This window comes from Protopterus annectens, chromosome 14.part0 (assembly GCF_019279795.1).
Source record: "Protopterus annectens isolate FY-2018-M chromosome 14.part0, PAN1.0, whole genome shotgun sequence".
Classification (NCBI taxonomy): Eukaryota; Metazoa; Chordata; order Ceratodontiformes; family Protopteridae; genus Protopterus; species Protopterus annectens.
In genome coordinates this window covers 22,803,231-22,824,218 of record NC_056748.1, presented here as the reverse complement: position 1 = coordinate 22,824,218, position 20,988 = coordinate 22,803,231, and the positions used below count along the sequence as shown (strand labels likewise).

The following is a 20,988-nucleotide window of genomic DNA, read 5'->3' as shown; positions in this document are numbered from 1 at the left end:
CCTTTTGAAGAGGGCCAAAGAGGCGTTCTGCTTGACATGTCTATTCCAGAGTATGGGGAGTCTCCGGGACAGGAACCTATCCCTCCAGCATGTTTTGTTCACTGTGATGACCAGGTTTAGATCCCTGGAGCATGTGGCTCTGAGGGATTGGGATTTCTTTAAGTGTAGCATCTCCAACAGCTCTGGGTTTGAAATGGCCTTGTATGTTAAGCAGAGATAGCCTCTGAGTAGATGATATGCAACAGAGTATAGCTGGAGTTGTTTTTAGACAGTCAGCACAGGGCATCTGCTTTAGGCCTGTGATTCTTTTAGTGAGGTATTTCTGTGACCTTTCCAACTGTTGCAATTGTCTTGTGAGGTACATACCAAACGAGGTGCTGTACTCTATAATGGGTCTAATGAGGGAGGAGTACAGTGAGACAATGACCTCCTTTTTTCTGGATGAAAAGCCCTTAGTGATAAGATGTTCCACATAGAAGGATTTCCTGACTGGTGTGGCGATGTGGTTATCGAAGGTGAGACCACTGTCCACCTGTGTCCCAAGTCCCATATCACATTTTCAGTGTTTACTGTACTGCCACTTATGTAGTAATTCATGGGTACATGTTTTTTCCCAAAGAGGATAACTATACATTTCTTGGCACTGAGCTTGAGCCCATGGCTCTGGCACCAAGCATCTGTCTCTGTAAGGCTCTTTTGTAGAATATCCACATCATATGGGGATTCGATAACGGCTCCCAGTTTGCAGTCATCTGCAAACTTTGTTAGCCAGAGTCCCTTAGTGTTGGCCTGTACGTCAGAGAAGTAGATGCCAAACAAGAGCGGTCCCAGGACTGAACCCTGAGGTACTCCACTTGCCTGAGGCTGGATTTGGAGTCGGCTACTTTTACAGTGTAGGTTCTGCCAGTAAGCCAGTTGGCAACCCATCGAGTGATATAGGGATTAATGCCCAGCTTACTAAGTTTATCTGTGATTTCAGAGTGGGGGATGGTGTTGAAGGACTTGGTGAGGTCCATAAAGGCTGTGTGGACCTCCTTACCCTCGTCCATGGCTCTGGAGACTGATTCAAAGAAGTCAATCAGGTTGAGGAGACAAGATTGGCCCTTCACAAAACCAAACTGAGTACAAGTTCCATGATAATGTGTTCTATAGCTCTGCAGATCAGAATCATCAGACTGATGGGACAATAGTTCCCGGGATCCAAGGTGGATCCCCCCTTTGTGGAGTGGGATAAATGTAGCTGTGCACCACTCATTGGGCAGAAAGCCTGAGGTGAGGCTATGATTAAACATGACACTTAGGTGAGGTGCCAGTTCATTTTATAGTTCATGTAGTACACAGCCCAGGATGTCATCTGGTCTTATGGATGCTGTATTCTCAGCTTTGGAGAGTGCGTTTTGTTACCTGTGTGGCTGATGGTGAATGGACCCCAGCAGAAAGTGCAGGTATCTCCTGGAGTGTCTTGTCAATCTTGATGTGACAGTACGCATCCTTGAGATCCATTGAGCACGTCCAAATGTCCTTGCGTAGAAGAGGCAGAATGTATTGAAGAGTGACCATCCGGAACTCCAACTTCTTGATCGACAAATTGAACACACTGAGGTCCAGAATGGGATGTAGGTCCCCAGTTTTCTTGGGCACCAAAAAGAAGTGACAGTAAGTTCAGGGCCCTCACTGTCCTGTTGGGACCTCCTGGATGGCTTTTTTTTTGAAGGAGGTCTTGAACCTTGAGAAGGGCCAACTCCCTTTGGCAGGGTGGAATGTCTGGGAGAGATTTCTGAGCTGGAGAGGACTAAAAAAAGGGTATGAAGTAACCCCTGAAAATGTTTAACACCCACTGATCTGAGGTAATACTTGTCCAGGCTAGTGGGCGGAGGGTGAGATGACCCCCCAACTGCCTCCAGGGCAGGATAGCCGGGCAGCGCTATGGGAGCACTGAGGGGGCTTCTCTGAGAAGGGTTCCTGGGAGGGGCATCTCCTGTCAAACCCTCTTCTGTGGCTGGAGGAAGAGGATTCCTGTGGAGCATCCTGAAAGGAAGACTGAGACCTACTGAACCACAGTTTTTTACTACCCCTTTGATTTTTGTTAAAGGATCGTTGGGGAATAGAGAACTTGATCCTGACAGTGCATTTCCCTTCTGCTTGCTATGGGTTAAAGTTTATTTGACCGAAGGACCAAAAAGAGTTGACCCGTCGAAAGGGGAATTAGTGAAGGACACCTTGAAGGGTTCCGCAAACCCTCAAAGGCGAAGCCAGGCATGACACCTAATGGCAATGCTAGTGCCCACCACTAGAGAAGTGGCCTCCACCACATTAGAGATTAACTTTGAGGCATTAGCTAGGGAAGTCAGAGTAGACAGCTTATGAGAGACCAATTTAAGTCTCTCCAGAGGCAGCAACTCAAACGGAAATGGAGAGCTCCAAGACAAAAGCCCTTTTGCAGCCGGGTAATGTGTGCCATGTAGTTGGTTGCTCTCAGTCCAAACATAACTGAGGCAAATGACGGGCTTCCCAAAATGGTCAATCGCCTGAGACTCCCTGTTCGGGGGATGGACCGCAGAAATCTGTTTAGTGAGCTCCTTTTTTGTAGCTGCGGCCACCACAACAGCATCAATGGGAACGCCCTTCCTCCAAATACCTTGGCTTTGCGGGGCCTTAGGAACTTATAAGCTTTCTTGGGAAATGGTTCCACTGTCTCGTGCTCCTTCCATGCCCTGTTGGAGAGGAGTTGGATTAGCTCATCGGCAGGGGGAGACACCCACATAGAATACTTCCTCTGGTTGAAACTCTGGTATTTATTGTAAATAGATATTTAGTATTTTCAGGTTCTTTTATTAATCATTAAATATATTTAAACATTTCATTGTAGCTGGTCCTTTAGAGAACATTTTAACCTTTAAGAGTACTCTTACATGTTTGGCGGCTCTGTGGCCACTCCTGAAATCTTTATTGCATTGGTCAAACTACCATTCGTATTAATATTAATTTCACTCAGTATAATTGGGTTCCCTTGTAAGAGCTTTAGAGTAGCTGGCTTAGGAGTATCTAGTGTCAGTAACTACCTTAGTCTGGACAGAAGGGGGCATAGTTAAGTAAACCTGTGCCAGCCTTTTCCAAGGGTGTGGGTCTGCAAATCAAATGTGTGTGTGTGTGTGTGTGTGTGTGTGTGTGTGTGTGTGTGTGTGTGTGTGTGTGTCAACTACTTGGAGCAGGAACACAAAGCCCTGGTCTCACAGACAGGGTTGGTGGAGGACTTGGCTTGGACATTCGGCTGAGGACTTAACTCTACGGCTGTACTAGTGATAGCTTTACTGGAGACCTGGGGAAAGACAGACAGAGAAACCCAGACCCTGGGCTGAGTGTGTTCCCTGTGTGCTGTTAAGGGAGATTGTGCTTGATGCAGACCGCTGCATCTGGAAATACTGTGTGTATCTATTTTTGCTCCAAGTGAATGTCCCTCTCCAGTGTCAGTGGTGAGGATTCAGTCTCCTTGATTACTGGCCCAGAGAGGGGGACGTCACAACTTCAAAGAGACAAAGCCTGGAAAGACTGACATAAAAGCAGAACACAAAATACATTCAAAACATTTATGCAACTCAGAAATCTCATTAAGGACTGCATTGACATGGATAAAACTTATTATACTGACCTCCAATACAAGTGCCAAAATATCCCAAGACTTTTTGGTAATCACTAAACAAACTAATACATCCAGCCAAATCACCAAACCCTCTGCTTCTACTTTTACCACCACTGACAACACAATCTCAATTCAACTACAATGTTATGCAGATAACACACACTCCTTTTTATCAATAATGAAGAGTTCACCTCTTCACTCCCACCACCACCACACCCTCAGCTAACTAGTCACTTTCACTCTCCTTCCTCCAACTCTACAATAAGTAAACTTTTATTGAAACTAAAAACAACCTCTAACTGCTGACCAGCTTCCAACAGAACAGCTAAAAACAGCAGCTGATGCAGTGACTTTCTCATTATCCATACTAATATACCGATAAACATCCAAGATATATGCCCAATCAGTCTGAAGAAAATCCCACATAGCACCACTCTATAAAAGTGGTACATCAAGACTTTTCCAGCAGCAGATCTATTGCCATCCCATCCCCTCAGTCAAAAATACTAGTAAAATGCAATTTATGCAGTACAATCTTCTCTCTGCATGATTTCAGACCTTATCATAGTACTACCACTGTTCTCCTCAATTTAACAAATCATAAACCAACACAGGAATGATGGCAATCTGATATCTTTACTATTATTATTATTAGATTTATTAAAAGCATTTGACACTGCATCCCATTAACATTTTCTTGCTGAAATTTCTTGCCTCAGCCTCACCCAGCCCCTCTCTCACGATTTCACTGCTATCAGACTGACCGGCAGCAATCTCCTTCCTTCCAGCCACTGTCAACTCCCACAAGGATCAATAGTAGGCATCCCTCTTATTCTACACTTTTTAAGCAAAGTACATACTGCTACCGACCTCACTAGCATTGCATAGCACAGTTCAATATACCGACGACTCAATCCTTATATGCACAGCCCCATCCCTACAAACGTTTTAAGACAGCACCCAAAATTATTTCACGGTGATCAAAACTTGACTATAAGGTGCAAACCTGCTTCTTAATACTAAAAACTTACACTCTTCACTCACAGTAATACCAAAATGAAACAATCTTTCAAAATAACCTCATCCAATAACGCAAAGCTTGAAAACATAACCCAAATAATACTGCTGGGTGTTCAAAGTGACAATAACCTGGATATGGCCAACAAAGACTGCATGCCATTAGTAACACACCAGAAATTCTTCTCCCACTAAAGAACCAAATTCTACTTAACAGACAAGACAAACATTAGCATCCACCTACCTTCTTCCATCCTATATGCTTCACCGATATCACAAACCTAAATACACTTAAATCTAAACTCTTTGCCTGTTACAATAAAGTTGTCAATTTGCTGCCAACCTTACACATAGGACTCATCACTGCAAAGCCCCAAAACAACTAAACTGGCTTGAGCTAACCAACTAGTTAACATGCTCACAAATTTATTACTGCACACAATCTTATATATGCACCAGAAAAATGTCCACCACTAAAAGATACCCTGTAGGACTAAACTCTAGGTACAGATGTTTGCTCAACCAGTAAACTCTTAGCAATCACAACAAAGTCAAATAATTCAGCAGGTTTCTCACTATACTGCCATTACATAAAATAACCCTGGAACACCATCATAAACAATCCTAAAATAAACAGTAAAACTTTCCTCCTTCAAGCCCTTTCTAAAACACCACCTAGACCACATGTGGTTATGCACATGCTCCTCACCTGGGTAACTTTATTTTCTTTTGTCAGCTCATACCACTTCTACCCCCTTTAGAACCTCTATCCCCTTCTCCACAACAAACCTTTGTAACACTCTTCAATTACCTTCCTATCTCGATTGCCACTTTACATTTCAGTTTCCTTCTCCATGAAATACTCTGCACAACTCTCTGAAAATCAGGCTCTATTATCAGCACACATCCTAGTATTCTTAACTCCACTATCCCTGACAACCATACAATGACCATCTCCTTAATTTAGCTTTAATATAACCTTATCAACTAACATTTCACACTCCTCAACTTTATTTATTCCTAATAGCTATACTATAACCCTCCTTGCCCATGTCTTACAAGCCATATGTAATGTCTACTTGTCATATATATAGCACATGAACTACTTGAATACTAAACGTTTTACACTTGGAATTTAACATCATGTACAATGTCACCACAGAAGAAATACTTGTTTTACCTTTCTATAATGTCACTACAGAATGACAGACTGTATCTAGATGTCTTAAGATATAATGCATCTTTGCAAAAAGTGTTTTGTCATGAACAGAGCTTTTCTCCCTGTGCCTTTGTTGAAAATTGGCTTTGCCCAGACTATCCAGGTCAACAAAGGTATAAACAGATAAATGTTAGAATTTGAATGAAATAGAGCTTCAAAGGGATTCTTCTCTGTTGTGGTTCTCAATTTCTTTGACTGTAGCTACATGTGAAATTGTTGTGAACAACATGTTAAGTGTTGTGAAAATATTTTACATACTACTGTGAAATGCTGCTCTTTACTTTGCTATAAAACAGTTCTCAACTACTTTGTGAAATGCAACAATCTGTAAATTTGTTACAAGTGTGATCACAACTGCTGTCAATGCATCTGAATGGTCTCAAATACTGTTACTCTGTGCCTTATCTTTGAAGTGGCTGAAAGGGGTCCTCTGACTAGGCCACCTACCCAGTATATAACAGCTAGCTAAATGAATAAATAAAATAAATTACATTAAATTAAAATAAAGTCAATCAATGCATTGTTTTCTGACAAGGCGCCTGTCTAACAAGCTGATTATGTGACCATTAAAATACCTTCTCGGCAGTCCTGGACCAAGTTGGCTGACACTTCACATCCATCATGGGAAAGACAAGTCACATACCTACTCTAAGCATGCAAAAGACAATTAACATAAATCTGTGTGTGGAACAGAAATTAAGCATAGTCATGGGTCAGTCTGGAGGTGTACAGGTCAAGCTCTGCCCTCAAACAGTGCCAGTACTCAACAAAGTACAGTTCATTTAACTGTATGCCAGTACAAGGTCTGAGTAGCATGTGTTATTCTGGCAAAAGAAACATTAATTAGCCAAAAAAGGAATGATAAATTACAAAAGGACAACCACAGCCCTTACATCAGGAAAGAAACATGACACACTGTGATACAAAGAGCTAATGCAAAATGCAACTAAATTAAGACAGACAGGATCACATATAAAGACACTGCAGTTGTATACAGTTTTTTTTTTTCAAAAATATTTTGCCTAGACGTTTAAAGATTAGATTACAGTCTAACAGAAATGTAAAGAGGCTGCACCATATTACCTCTTTTAGTAGCTGAAGTTGTTTGAAGAACCTGTTTGGTTTTCGGGGAACCTTGAGACAAATTTGTCTGCCTTTTTGAAGCTGTTAAGAAACAAGGAGAAATTACTTTTGCCTATAAAAAAGCTATGGAGGGAAAACGTTTTGTAAGCTAAAATGCGTACAAAAAGCCTGCTTGTGATTCTGAATTTCATTTGTAGTCTAAGTGACTATGAAAAAGAACAAAGGAAGATCAAAACCAAAAATACTAGGCATAGCAACAAAAAGGAAAAATTTTAAGAGTTGCAAAAGAAATTTGATTGAAGGACTACAAGACAAAAAATAAATCCCAAAATTAACTTTTTGCAGGCAAAGAACCCAGAAAGCCAAAAAGGCGGGGAGAAAGGGGAAGCCGATAACTGCAAGAAAATAAGCCACCAAGATCCAAGCAAGAGAGAAAAATGAATCACGCAGTAATCATTTCAGCCAATTTCCTTTTTGAGTAAGCAGTTCTGAAACTATTCAGTGTTAAAAAAAAAAAACATACAAACATTAAACTGTAACTGAAGTCCCTACAGTTAGCATAAGGAAAAAAGAGAAAATAACATGTGCACCTCTATTTCTTCATCATCCTGTAAAGTCATTACCCTTTAGAAATGCATTGTACATGATAAATCTCATAAAGAAGCAAAACTTTTAAGGATATTACAAACACTCAGTAATGCCTCCAACAACTTATTTTTGGGGAAGAAAAACCTGTGTGAGTGGGTGGGGGCTCTAGGCTCATATAAGAAGGAGCAAACTGAAAACAAGATCTTCTTGACCTAACAGAAATGACTAAGCAAAATCGAAAAAATTAGAAACTATGCATGTACATCCAAGGAAGCACAGAGTTCAACCTACAGAAGAAATTCTGATTTTTTTTTCCAAAGGTGGCAGGCAATTCTCACTGTAACAAAGAACAAAATGGTTCATTAAAGTACATGCAATTCAGATGGCTCATTTACTTATGTATATATGTTTTGTTAACCCTACTGGAAGCCAGCTCATTCATGGAGTGGATTGTGGGGGGGGGGGTCCCCAAAATACAGAAATAAGTGCAGATGTAGTAAGACAGTACATTAAGAAAAGCCTAGATCAACTTCATATATATAAATTACATATAGTACATCTAAAGAAAGGCAAGGTGACATACCATACCATTTATGATCTGGGATTAACAACAAACTTGGAACTACTGGTACAATTAGTCAGGGAAGAATAAAGACAAATGGACCAATAGCCTGCCATACCTCATGGAATCCACAAAGATTCAGCAAAGAGGAGGTCATGCAACACATTCAAATACTTCAGATAGACAGGAAAGTCCAAAGGATAACAACCTGACAGTTTCTCAGCATCACAAAAATAAAAGACTGGCATCAAGACTATCACCCAAAAAGGAAAACTCTATAGAACTGTTAAGTGCATGAAGCTTCAGTGCAAGATGCCCTGATGAAACCAACATAAAACAACCTCAGCTTCAGTCTGGTAAGACACTAAGATCATGTAAAAGGCAGAAGTTCTAACGTGGAAGGTAGGAGTGCATCTGAATCACAAATGAAACAAACAAATAAGCTGCTGGACATCAACCCAGTAGGTTAACTGAGCTTTACTGGATACAATACAAGAGATTGTTGCTGAACTTTTAGACATCAGACCTAAGGAATCTTTTGTTACAGAAAGGGCACACTGAGCGGAGGCAAAACTGCCCGCTTTAAATGCACAATGACTGATGTACATCAAAAATGTTAATACTATCAACTGTAGTTTGAAAGCATACTTGTCAATAAATACTTTACCTGGAAAGGACCAAAAATCAAAACACAGGATTAGCCATATTATTCTGAAAAGAAAGCAGCATTCTGGACAAGTGCAAGGTCTGATTCACAGATATATATATATATATACACACACACACACACACACACACTTATGAAGTACCCAAGAACACAGATATCTTCTGTAAACTGGTCAAAATATTCATAACATTCTACTAAGGTGCCTCCACTGTATTTTAATAAACTACTTTCTGAACCAACATGCCTGGCATTTCATTTTCAACATGAACTTTTTACTTATGGTATATTTGTACACATGTGAAATACTGGATACATTTTCTTTGAAACTGATAGAGGGGGATGGGAAAATGGTATGATACAACCTCTGGATATTATCATCCGTGGCCATGAATCTTTTGTGATTTCTAGTCAGGCTCTCTAGTGCAGGGAAAGACAGCCCCCACCTGCCTCTAGAGGTGGACAGCTGGTCCTCCTTTCAGAAGCACTGACAGGATCTGTTGGAGAAGGAATCACTTGAACCCTGATTATGTGGACCAACTCTGCGTGAGTGCGGTGTCTTCCATTTTAACCCCCCCCCCCCTGCTCCTGGGGGAACTCTCTCCATGTGCATCTTGAAAGGGACACAGATTTTTGAACCACATCTTTCTACCACCTCGTTGGTTTCTAGAAAAGGACAGTTGATGAGAAAAAAAAAACATATACCCACAGCAGACAGGGTTTTCCCTTCCTTTTCACAGTGTGCGTCTGTCTGCGCGTCTGTCTGCGCGTCTGTCTGCGCGTCTGTCTGCGCGTCTGTCTGCGCGTCTGTCTGCGCGTCTGTCTGCGCGTCTGTCTGCGCGCGCGTGCCTGTGCATGTCTGTGCATCTTTCACTCTGGGGCCAAACAATGAGATTGTGTCAAAGAGTACATTGATGAAAGAAGATTTGAAGGGTTCCGCAAAATCACACAAGCGCATCCAGGCAAATCTCCGAATGGAAATGCCTGAACTCGCCACGCGTGAGGTACCTTAAGCAACATGAGAGAGAGAGAAGCCTCATGGAAAAATTAAAAATAGACTGGAGGGTAGCAAACTGTGAGGAAATGGTACTCCCTTCCTTAGAAGATATGGTCCCAGAGAGAGATCTGGTAAATTCCTTGATCAAATCTCTGAAGCCTTGTGAAATGTGCCAAATAATTCATTGACCTAACAGTGAAGGTCAGTGAAGCATAGACACACTTCTCAAATCTGTCCGACTCCTGTCGGGGGTGGGGGGGGCATGGACAGAGAAGCTTTGTTTGGCCAGTTCCTTTCCAGTGGCCGCTGCAGCGATCACGGCATCAACAGGTACTCCTTTATTCCAATGTGGTCGATCTTTTGGTGGCGCAAGGATCTTGTCTAATCTCTTGGGTGTAGGCTCAGCTGTGACTGTCTCCTTCCAAGCCCACCGAGACACTAAATTTATGAGCTCATTGGTGGGTGGAATCACCCAGAAAGTAGACGGGCCAGCCCCAAAGGCCTCCACAAACACCGATTCCTCTTGGGAAGGGTTATAAGGTGGACCAACCACCCCCTTTCTTTGAGGAGGCTCTAAGATGCCTCCAAATGAAATATCATCAGGTGGTGATATGGGGGTCCCTTTCCCCTCATCAAAATCAGTGCGTTCAGTGATCAACTCTTGTGGAGAGTATAAGCTCCTCCTTTTGCACTCTGTTCCAAGGGACCTCCTCGGTCGGATACTCTGGGGAGGAATAGGAAGAGATAACTATATTATTCTAGGTGACCTGGAGACTGATTCAGGCTGGCTGTCCCGTTGGAACGGATGAATAAGGCTCTGGATGCAAAATTGAATGAGACAAGGAAGTTGAGTCCCAAAGTGGACTGAGTTGTCTGAACTCTAGGTATACAGAATGTTCTCTCCACTACCTTGAAAGTGGAGTGCCTAGGAGAAGCAGAAATTAGGATCTGGCAAAGCAGGCTTGCAGATCGTTGACTCCCTCTGTCCAAACCACCACAGAGAATCAGATCACAGCTATCTAATGCCAGTGCTCCAAGGGGAAGAGATGGCTCCAACAATTTTGGAGCTGAACCCAACCCCCTGAAGCCAGCACCAAGGCTTTGGCTCCAAGAATCGCCCAGCTCTGAGGAACTCGGGCCGGACAGCTCAGAGAAACCACTGCAGTCAAAAAAAGCCAATATCGCTAGATCTGAGGAAGACTACTCCAAGGCTTTTGGATCTGACAGCTATGAAACTGAAGCACAGATCAAAGAGCTATGATAGGCGGTATGGCACTATGGAGGGTCTCCGGGCCTGATGGGATCAGAGCCCAAAGGCCTCCCATTTGAATCTGTGGTCTGAGGAACTTCCTCAAGATCCTATCCCCACCTCTCTTGGATAGGCTCCTCTACTGGAAGACCAAAGAGAGGAAGCAGTAGAAGAAGGCCTCACATGACATCTGGGAGATCAAGAAAAGGTGAAAGGAGCCTGGATGGGATCAGCTCCAAGACAAAAGGTTGTAACTTCAGATCTGATTTTCTTGCAAGTTTAGTTGGAGGCTCCAAAGATGGAGCTGAAGGTGAAGTAGGACGACAATCTGGGGATGCTTATGAGACTCTCTGGCCACAGAGATGCCTTTATTATCTCGTTTCTTGGGGGTTTCAGCCCTAGCAGTCATAGAGGAATGTTTAGAGGGAAGTAAGCCCCTAAGAAAATTTGCTCTTCCTGTCTGTAACGGCATTGCGTTGAATTCCTTGCATATCTCACACGATGTCTAGGTGTTTATGGCCTAGACAGTCTACAAACTCCGTATGGGTGTTCGAATTGGAGATTTATACCCACACACCACACATTTCCTAAAGCCAGGTGGCTTATGTGACGTGTTGAATTGGTAAGGTAAGCTAAACACAAATCAGAAAGTAGAAAAGATTTTTTTTTTTTTTTTGAAGTAAAGAAAGGAAAGGACAAAAACAATTACCACAGATGATAAAAAAGTAGTACAATAAAAGTACTAGAAGAACAGGGAAAGGACTATCAGCAATGACATTTTTAGTACTAAAGATTAAAAGAAAAAAAAATTATATATATATATATATATATATATATATATATATATATATATATATATATATATATATATATGTGTGTGTATAGAGCACTAAAGGAAGGAAAGAGCAGCAACTAAGCAATAGAATGGATATTTTAAAGACAAAGCAGACATTAAGCTTACTGACCAGTGAGAAATATTCAAAAGTTATAACCAAAGCTCGAGACCTTGCAATCTGCATCTGATCGCAATGGCGGCAAATGAGATCTGAGGCATGTTAGGTGGTTGGGGCATTATGGGTAAATGGAGGAGCTCAAGAGATCAAGTATTCTATGATATGGAAAAAGCAGCTGGGTTGGACACGATTATCAGATCTGAACCCCAACTGTTGAGGAATGAATGAAAATGACATCACCAGATCTAAGATCTTAAGTAATTTTTTGCTGGGTTCAATTACTCTGTGGAATGTCTTCATCTTAGAAGTTATGAAATACCAGTGGATTTTTCAGTTATTCTAAGAAGCAGAACCATTGTGTCATGGTTCCTTATTCAAGTTTAACAGAGGCTACTACAAAACATTTCTTTAAATAATTCTATACAGTCTTAATGTTTCAAAGGCTAACGTACAAGTTAAAACCTGTTAATTCTTTAAAGCTAAACAGCTGGTTTACAATGTTTTTAAACTTTGAACAAAAGTACAAAAAATGTCAGAAATGGCAAAATAAGTAATACAATTTATAGCAGATGCACCATGTAAGAAAATGAGAATTTTATCCATAAGTTAAACACCTATTAATCACACAAATAAGGAATTATAAAGTATATAAACAGTAACAATACAGCATTATAAAAAAAAAATTCAAAAATAAGTAAAAACAAAAATCCTTCCCTGCTCTCATTTAGAGATACCAAAAATCAGTATTTACATCATTCTTTTGAAGGAGATTTGAAAACACAGTATGTTGCAGATGGCAAGCATGTTATAGATGGCATTTCCGAGATCAATTACCAGTTTAAATAGTTTCAGCAAGTATGAGTTATACATATTGTAGCAGTAGGGAACCTGTTATTTGAGACTATTGAGATGTCAGTATTCACTGAAGAATTCTCATGTGAAACCTTGTACAACTGATCACGGTGATAGATGCTGCCATGAGATCTGGGAGCTCTGAATTAATGAAGCCTAAAGAAGTGGACAAAGGCAGAAAATCTGAACAGAAAGCTGGAGAGACTACAGCCTTGCTGGGATGACAGGCACCTAACTTCTAGATGTGTCCAGTAGGCATCATTTAAAGGATTACTTTCACTGAAGGTTGTGGTGGTGACTTTTGTAGTTTATGGAGATGCTTAAAGACAGGCAGAGCTGTAAAATGTTGTGTCTAATTAGTAGTAAAGAGAGTGTCGTCCTATACCACTGTTGCAGTATTCTTGAAAAATGGGGTATATCCTGTCCCAGACAGACCGCTGCCTGGCCAGTACTGAAAATCTTGAAAGGATCTTGTTTGCGCTGTACGTCCTTATTCATGCTCTTCGCACAGAACATAGGGCATGGCATAATATAACATTAACTGGGAGAACTACTCGAGTACAAACTCCCTTGCCCAACATTTCCTAGAATTTATAAACCAAACGCCCTGGATCAATTGGTTAACACCCCCACCAGAGGTGACAACATATTGGACCTGGTAATCACCAACATGGGCAACCAGTGTTCCACACCGGAGGTCAACCCCTCGCTGTTAGATCTGACCATAAACTAATCACTCTGGATATCCACATTCCACCCCCACCCCCAGTCAAAGAAACCACCGTGAAAAACATTTAAAAAGCAAACTTCACGTTACTTAAGATGAAGGTGGGAAGTTTCAAAGCCCCCATGCTAAAGAATAACACTGTCCAAGTTGCAAAATCCTTTAGTAATGCACTCTACGGTCACCTACAAGGATGCATGGATTGTGCTATCCCAAACAAAACAAAGACTCACTCCTCCAAGAAAAGGAAACCAGTCTGGTGGACCGCTGCCTTAAACAAGCTATACAACTGAAGGAGGAAACTAGTACAGAAGAGAGTGAAATCCCAAGAAGGGAAGACATCCCTGATCAGTATCAGCAGAAACCACGATCCCTCATAAAATCATCCAAGGTTAGCTTCGAAAGAAAAACTGACAGACTCCAAAGATAACCACAAGGCATTCTTTAGCTATGCCAAGAATCTAAGTGGCAATTCCCAGATCTGCTTGGAGTTAGTGCAGAATAGCACAAAATACACTGAACAGACCCGATATAGCTAACATCCTGGCAGACAGGTTCAGTGCAAACTTCACCCCCCTCTCACCCCTAAAAGGGCCCATAACTATACCAGAAGAATGTAGTGCCCCTGAAATCACAGACACAGGTTAAAACAGCCCTCTCCAAAGCCAAAAACACAGCATCAATGGGACCGGACGGTGTCCCAGGCTGCGTCCTACACGAGCTCAAAGATTAACTAACCCCTCACCTAAACAAACTGTTTAAACTTAGCCTCTCCACATGCTACGTTGTCCACAGAGTGGTGCACAGCAATGGTTATTCTGCTCCACAAAGGTGGAGCCACAACGGAACCCAGGAACTATCGCCTTATAAGTCTGACTAGCTTGGTCTGGAAAGCTATGGAGCACATCATCATGGATCTCATTAACAGAGACATTGAAAACCTCCAAACACTGGACCCTACCCAGTTCAGCTTTGTTAAGAGCAGATCATGCCTCCTAAACCTGGTGGACTTCTTTGAGACAGTTACCAAGGCTATAGACAAGGGAAAGGTGGTCCACACAGCCTACCTAGACCTCGCAAAGGCATCTGACAATTCCCCACTCGGGTATTATAGACCAGCTCACCAGCCTGAACATAAACCCCTACGTTATGAGATGGGTTGCCAACTGGCTCACGGACAGAACCCACATGGTAAGAGTTGCGGGAGCTAGGTCTGACTCTAAACCGATTACAAGTGGCATTCCCCAGGGCTCAGCCCTAGGACTCCTCCTGTTCGGCATATACTTCAGAGGTACAGGCAAGCACAGGAGGACTACAGCTGACCAAGTTCGCAGACGACTGCAAACTAGGGGCTATAACTGACTCTCCGGCTGACACAGACATCCTCCAAAAGGGTCTCACTGAGACAGACACCTGGTGTCAAAAAGTACAGTTTTGTACCTACCATAAATGTAGATGTTCGAGGATCCACATTGCTGCAGTCCTAACTATTGGGTAGTCCGCTGTCCAGTCGGCCCGAATACCAAAGTATATGGCTGACGTCGGTCAGGGCGCATTAGACTGACGTCAGTACGTCAGGGTACTAATGCGCATGACCGACGTCATATCCTCAGTCTTTTCTTGCCCCAGATGTCAGAAGACCCTAAAAAGACAAGGCCCAATATACCTGCACCAAAAATATGTACAATATATACAAAATTATCAGCATATAACCTCACCTACACAACCACCCCTAAACACAGAGGGGAAGGAGGGAGGGGGACTGCAGCAATGTGGATCCTCGAACATCTACATTTATGGTAGGTACAAAACTGTACTATGTTCTTCATTCCACATTGCTGCAGTCCTAACTATTGGGTAGAATCCCAAAGCAGAGGTAAGGGAGGCTGGCAAATCATAAAGAAGCAGGAGCTGACAACATGCCTTGCAAAATAGCTGTGGCAAAACCAGCCCTAGACTTAGAGTAGAGAGGAAGGTGATAATGCTTAGAGAAAGTATGTACTGAACTCCAAGTAGCTGCCTCCAAAATATCCTTAGTTGCCACCCCTTAGAAATGCTGTTGAAGTGGCAGTAGCCCTAGTGGAATGAGGCCTAATCCCAGCTGGAATCTCCTTGCCATGATGGGAATAACAAAATGCAATGCAAAACCCAATCCACCTAGAAATAGTTTGTTTTGACACAGGCTTGCCCTGAACTCAAATCAAAAGAAACAAACAACTGCTGAGACTGCCTAAAATCCTTAGTCCTGCTTAAATAATAACGCAATTGCCTGTGTACATCTAAAGTGTGCAAAATCTTTTCCCCTTTATTTTGGGGTCTGCATAAAAAGTAGGCAAATGAATAGTTTGGTTTAAAGCCACACTAGAAACCACCTGAGGCATAAAGGAAGGATTAGTACGTAATGATACCCTACCCTTATGGAAAATCAAAAAGGGCTCTACTGCCATAAGGGCCTGCAACTCAGACACCCGTCTTGCAGAAGTAATAGCCAACAGAAAAGCAGTCTTCCATGACAAGTATTTCAATTCAGCAGTAGCCGCAGGCTCAAAAGGTTGTAGAGTAAGTTTTTCCAACACAAAATTGAGATCCCAAGCAGGAGTAGGAGCTCTCATTGGGGTCTTATATTCTTTGCCCTCTAAGAAACTGCTTGAACAAAGGATGCGAAAACAATGGTGGGTCACAATCATAGTGAGCTGAAATTGCTGCAGCATGAATCTTAATGGAAGAGAAGGACAAACCTTTGTCCAATAACTCAGTAAGATATTGAAGAGCCACACTCAAATTAGGCTCAGAAATCTCCAAATTCTTTGCTGTACTCCAAAATAAAAATCTCTTCCATTTTTCTACACTTTCCTTGTACTAGGTCTTCTAGCTTCCATAATCACATTTAAAACTTGTTGAGGAAGTTGAGACCTGCTGTGTTTCAACACAGAATATGCCAGGCTGTCAGATGAAGAGAGTGAAGCTTGACATTGAGCAGATGACCGTCCTTCTGAGATAACAGATGTGGAATCAAAGGTAAAGGCCATGGAGGCTTCCTTACCAGACTCCTTAGTAGTGGGTACCAGTGTTGCGAGGCCAATCTGGAGCTATTAAAATCATCCTTGGCTTGTCTTGTCTGACCTTTAAGAGCACCTTTGGAAGAAGAGGCAGAGGTGGAAAGGCATACACATGAAGATTTTTCCAACTGAAAGAAAGAGCATCCACTTTCCAAGCTGTGTGATGAAACCCCTTTGTGCAAAACTTTGGCAGCTGGTGGTTTAGTGGAGAAGCGAACAGATCTATGTCTGGAGTTCCCCATGACACTGTCAATTTCTGAAATACATGAAGATCCAGTTTCCACTCGTGGGGATCCATGATTTGTCTGCTTAACACATCTGCTAAGGAGTTCTGTGCTCCGGCAGAAACCTTGCCTGAAGAGTTAGTTGCAAGCTGAGCGCAGTCTCCCATAAAATCATTGCTTGCCTGCATAGAGGATAAGAATGTGTTCCCCTTGTTTGTTGATGTACCACATGACAGTTGTGTTGTCTGTTAGAATCAACACCTGCCCTGGAAGAAGTAACTCCTTGAAAGCCATTAATGCAAACTGGACTGCTAACATCTCCTTCATGTTGATATGTAGATGCTGTAGTCTGGCAGGCCACTTGCCTTGTATCCACTTTCCATTTAGATGAGCTCCCCAAGCAATGTCCGAGGCATCTGTCGTTAAAATCTGACTCGCCTCTGGCCGGGTCACAGAGAGTCCCTTGGTTAGGTGACATTCCTGAGCCCACCACAAAAATTCTGTTTGAAGGCAAGGTATTATTTGAATGACAGTGTCCAAATCCCGGCAGTGCTGTGTCCATACATTTTTGAGATACCATTGCAGCTTCCTCATATGCAGTTTGGCATTGGGAAGCACCAGAATACAAGATGCCATGAACCCTAATGCTTGAAGGACTGTCCTTGCAGTCAGCACGGACTGATGAGATAGTTGATGGAAGTAAAGGGATAGACTCTTTTGTTTGTCCGGGGTTAAAAAGGCCATCTGGGCTGCTGTATTCAGTCTCACACCCAGAAAGCACATGTCTTGAGAGGGTACTAGACTGGACTTTATTTCGTTCACAGAATACCCTAGGCATCTTAGCACTGCTATAACATATTCCAGATGCTGTAGAAGGTCTTCCTTTTCTTGAGCCAGAATCAAGCAGTCGTCCAAGTAAGGATAGATTTGAATTCCTTTTAGCCTGAAGTAAGCTATCACTGGAGCCAGAACCTTTGTGAATACTCTGGGCAGTAGATAAGCCAAAGGGCAATGCAGAGAACTGATAATGAGAATTTCCAGCTCGCAGATACTTCCTGCAACTTAGTCTTATAGGCACATGAAGGTAAGCTTCCTTGAGATCTAAAGTTACCATCCAGTAATCTTTGCCCAGCAGAGGTAAAAGCTGTTGTAACGTCAACATCTTGAACTTGGGAATGTCCAGATAAGTGTTGAGGATAGATAAATCCAAAATTGGTCTCCACGTGTTCCCCTTCTTTGGTACTAGGAACAGGCGAGAATAAAATCCTAGGCCCCTTTCTGATACAGGGACTGGCTGAATGGCCCCTATTTGGAGTAACAGAGAAATTTGCTTGTGAGCCTCTTTCCTTTGTGGAGGAGGAACGTCTGGCATGCCTTTGAAAGGGGGCAATGTATGGAAATAAAACCTGTAACCGTGGTGAATGATATCCAACACCCATCTGTCTTGAATAATTAAATCCCAATTTTCTTTGAAAAGAGACAGTCTTCCTCCCAAAGGAGCTGCCAGACGAGAATCTACTGGCAGCTGAAAAGGCAGGTCATTGGGTCTGTTTCTGAAAGGACTGACCCCTGCCCTCACCAGAAGTCTGAGCAGGTGAACTCCTGTTCTAGGCCTAAAAGAACCTTGAGCTCTGCCCCTACCACGTCTAGACCTACCCCTAGACTGGGAATCATAAGCAGGATATGTCCATCCCTTAGTAGGCCAATTTCTACTAAACTTGGCTGCACCTGCAAAAATCTTTAACAGTTTGCATAGACTTAGCTTTGTCCTCCATTTTCTTTAAAACTGCTTCCACAGGCGAACCAAACAACACATCAGACTGTAAAGGAGCATCCAAAATCCTTGTCTTAACATGCTCAGCTAAATTCTGATCCCTCAACCAGGCATGCCTGCGAAGAACAGAACTAGTGGCAGCCACCCTCGAGGAGGCCTGTACAGCATCAAAACCACATTGCAAAGAATGCTTACCCACTTGTTCAGACACATGAACTAAATCCAGCAACTCTTTACACTCAATACCTTAAAGCATCCACCTTAGATTTCAATTGTGAAAGGAGATAATTTTGATATTTTAGCATGTGGAACTGACAATTCAACGCCCTCATGGCTAAAGTGGAAGAAGTATACACTTTCTTTCCCCATCTATCCAAAGCCCTTGCCTCTTTATCAGTGGGAACAGGGTTTTAACAACAGAGGCCTTAACACCTTTAGGTCCCTGAGAAACAGTTTCCGGGTCTGCCCTAGGACTCTAAAAAGATACTTATGAGCTTCAGGCACCCTATAGTACCTATCAGGTTTAACAGGAGCAGGAGGCAAAGAATCAGGGTTCAGGAAGCCTCTGCAAAAACATCTTCCACCACATTCAACACAGGAGGAATAGCTAAGGGCCTATGCTGGGGTAAAACAAGAATTCCCTAAGCCTTTTCCTAGAATCAGAGTAATCTTGGCCTTCCCATTTAAAGTGCTCCCTCATGGAATGCAGAGTCTCTGAAAAAGAGAAATCCTCAGGAGGAGAAGCTGTAGGAGTGGAATCATCCACATCAGAATCAGAATAAGGAGGAAACTCCTGCAAGTCTTCCAGAAGACTCAGAAGCCTCTGAACACTGTTCAAAACTCTCAAACTCAGGTTCCACCCTAGGCCTCTTATCAGGAGGGGCATAGAACCTCTAATCATAGTAATCAAATCTTCTGCCATTTTAAGCATATGTTTCTTAGGCACAGAACCTGAAGTGCTAGGAGAAACCCCCACTGAAGCTAAACTTGGCCTACCTCTCAAAGAAATTTTGGAAACAGAAGGAGAGGCTCTAACTACCTTGGGAAGAGAGGGAAGAACAGTTACCTGAGAAGCCCCCTCAGCCTGGCCTACCTCCTGAGAAGGCACATCCTGTAACAGTAAAGTCTCTGCCTGAGACTCTAAAGAAACTCCTGGCAAAACCTCTGGCTCCACTGAGCCTTCTAAAGAACCGACGTCCGGGACTGCCGGTTCATCAACCCTATGAGGTATCTGTTTCCCACAAGAAATACAGGTATTCACTTTTTCTGACATCCGGTTAAATACTGAGGCAAGAAAAAACCAAAATGCTCCCCAACTTAGTGCCAACTTTGATTCGGTCTGAAACTCCGACTTCAGAAAATTTCAGAACGCCAACCTGCACTCGCAAAACTGCTTCTGCATCGGACCATGCGGCAAAAAAGACTGAGGATATGACGTCAGTCATGCGCATTAGTACCCTGACGTACTGACGTCAGTCTAATGCGCCCTGACCGACGTCAGCCATATACTTTGGTATTAGCGGACTACCCAATAGTTAGGACTGCAGCAATGTGGAATGAAGAACATCCATGGCCTCAAGCTAAATGCCAAAAAGTGCATAGTCATCCCCTTTGAAAAAAAAAAAGTACTCACAAACTACCACATAGGTGGTAGCCCCCTAAATACGGAAGATGAAATAAGGGGTCTGGGGACCCAATAGATAGTAACCTCTCCTTTGATAATCACATTGCCAAAGTGGTTAGAAAATCCTTCTATGTGGCCCGCCTAATCACAAAAGGGCTTGCATCCAGATCGAAAGAGGTCTTTGGGCCCTTCTATGCATCATCCATCAGACCCATCATAGAGTACAATGCCCCATTTGGGATGTACCTTACAAGACACCTGCAAGAAATGGAAAGACCACAGAAGTACCTCACCAAGAGGATCACTGGCCTCAAGCAGATGCCCTATGCAGCTCGACTGAAGAAACTCCAGCTGCACTCGGTTGCATACCGCCTACTCAGTGGTGATCTCTGCCTGACATACAAGGCCAAGTCCAATCCAGAATTGATGGACATGCTTCCACCTAAAGAAAACCATATCCCCTCGAGCCACACGCTCCAGGGATCTAAACCTCAAAACAATAAATAGGACGTGCTGGAGGGATAGATTCCTGTTCCAGAGACTTCCCATGCTCTGGAACAAGATTCCAATCTACATTAGGCAGAGCTCCTCACTAGCCCTCTTCAAGAGAAACCTTGACGAGTGGATGGGAAACAGAAAGTTTACCCCAAGGATCACTTCAATGGCTCTGCTCGACAAAGGCACAGGGAACTAATCTAAGGGGGCGGTAAAAGCCAACACATTCCGGCTAGGCTTATAAATGCCTTCGGGCAGATAGCC

General features: G+C 42.8%; 1 protein-coding gene across 2 annotated transcripts in view; it reads right to left on the bottom strand.

Moving 5' to 3' along the window:
- Positions 1-20,988, bottom strand: part of SLAIN2 (SLAIN motif family member 2) — a 1,031,976-nt gene that overhangs the window by 266,080 nt on the left and 744,908 nt on the right. Inside the window, exon 7 of one of the 2 annotated variants that reach the window (XM_044055724.1) lies at positions 6,960-7,040. The exons of the other annotated variant lie outside the window; for it this stretch is intronic. Within the exon in view, the coding sequence (XP_043911659.1) occupies positions 6,960-7,040 (81 nt within the window). The remainder of the gene's footprint in view (positions 1-6,959; positions 7,041-20,988) is intronic. 2 annotated transcript variants of the gene reach the window in all.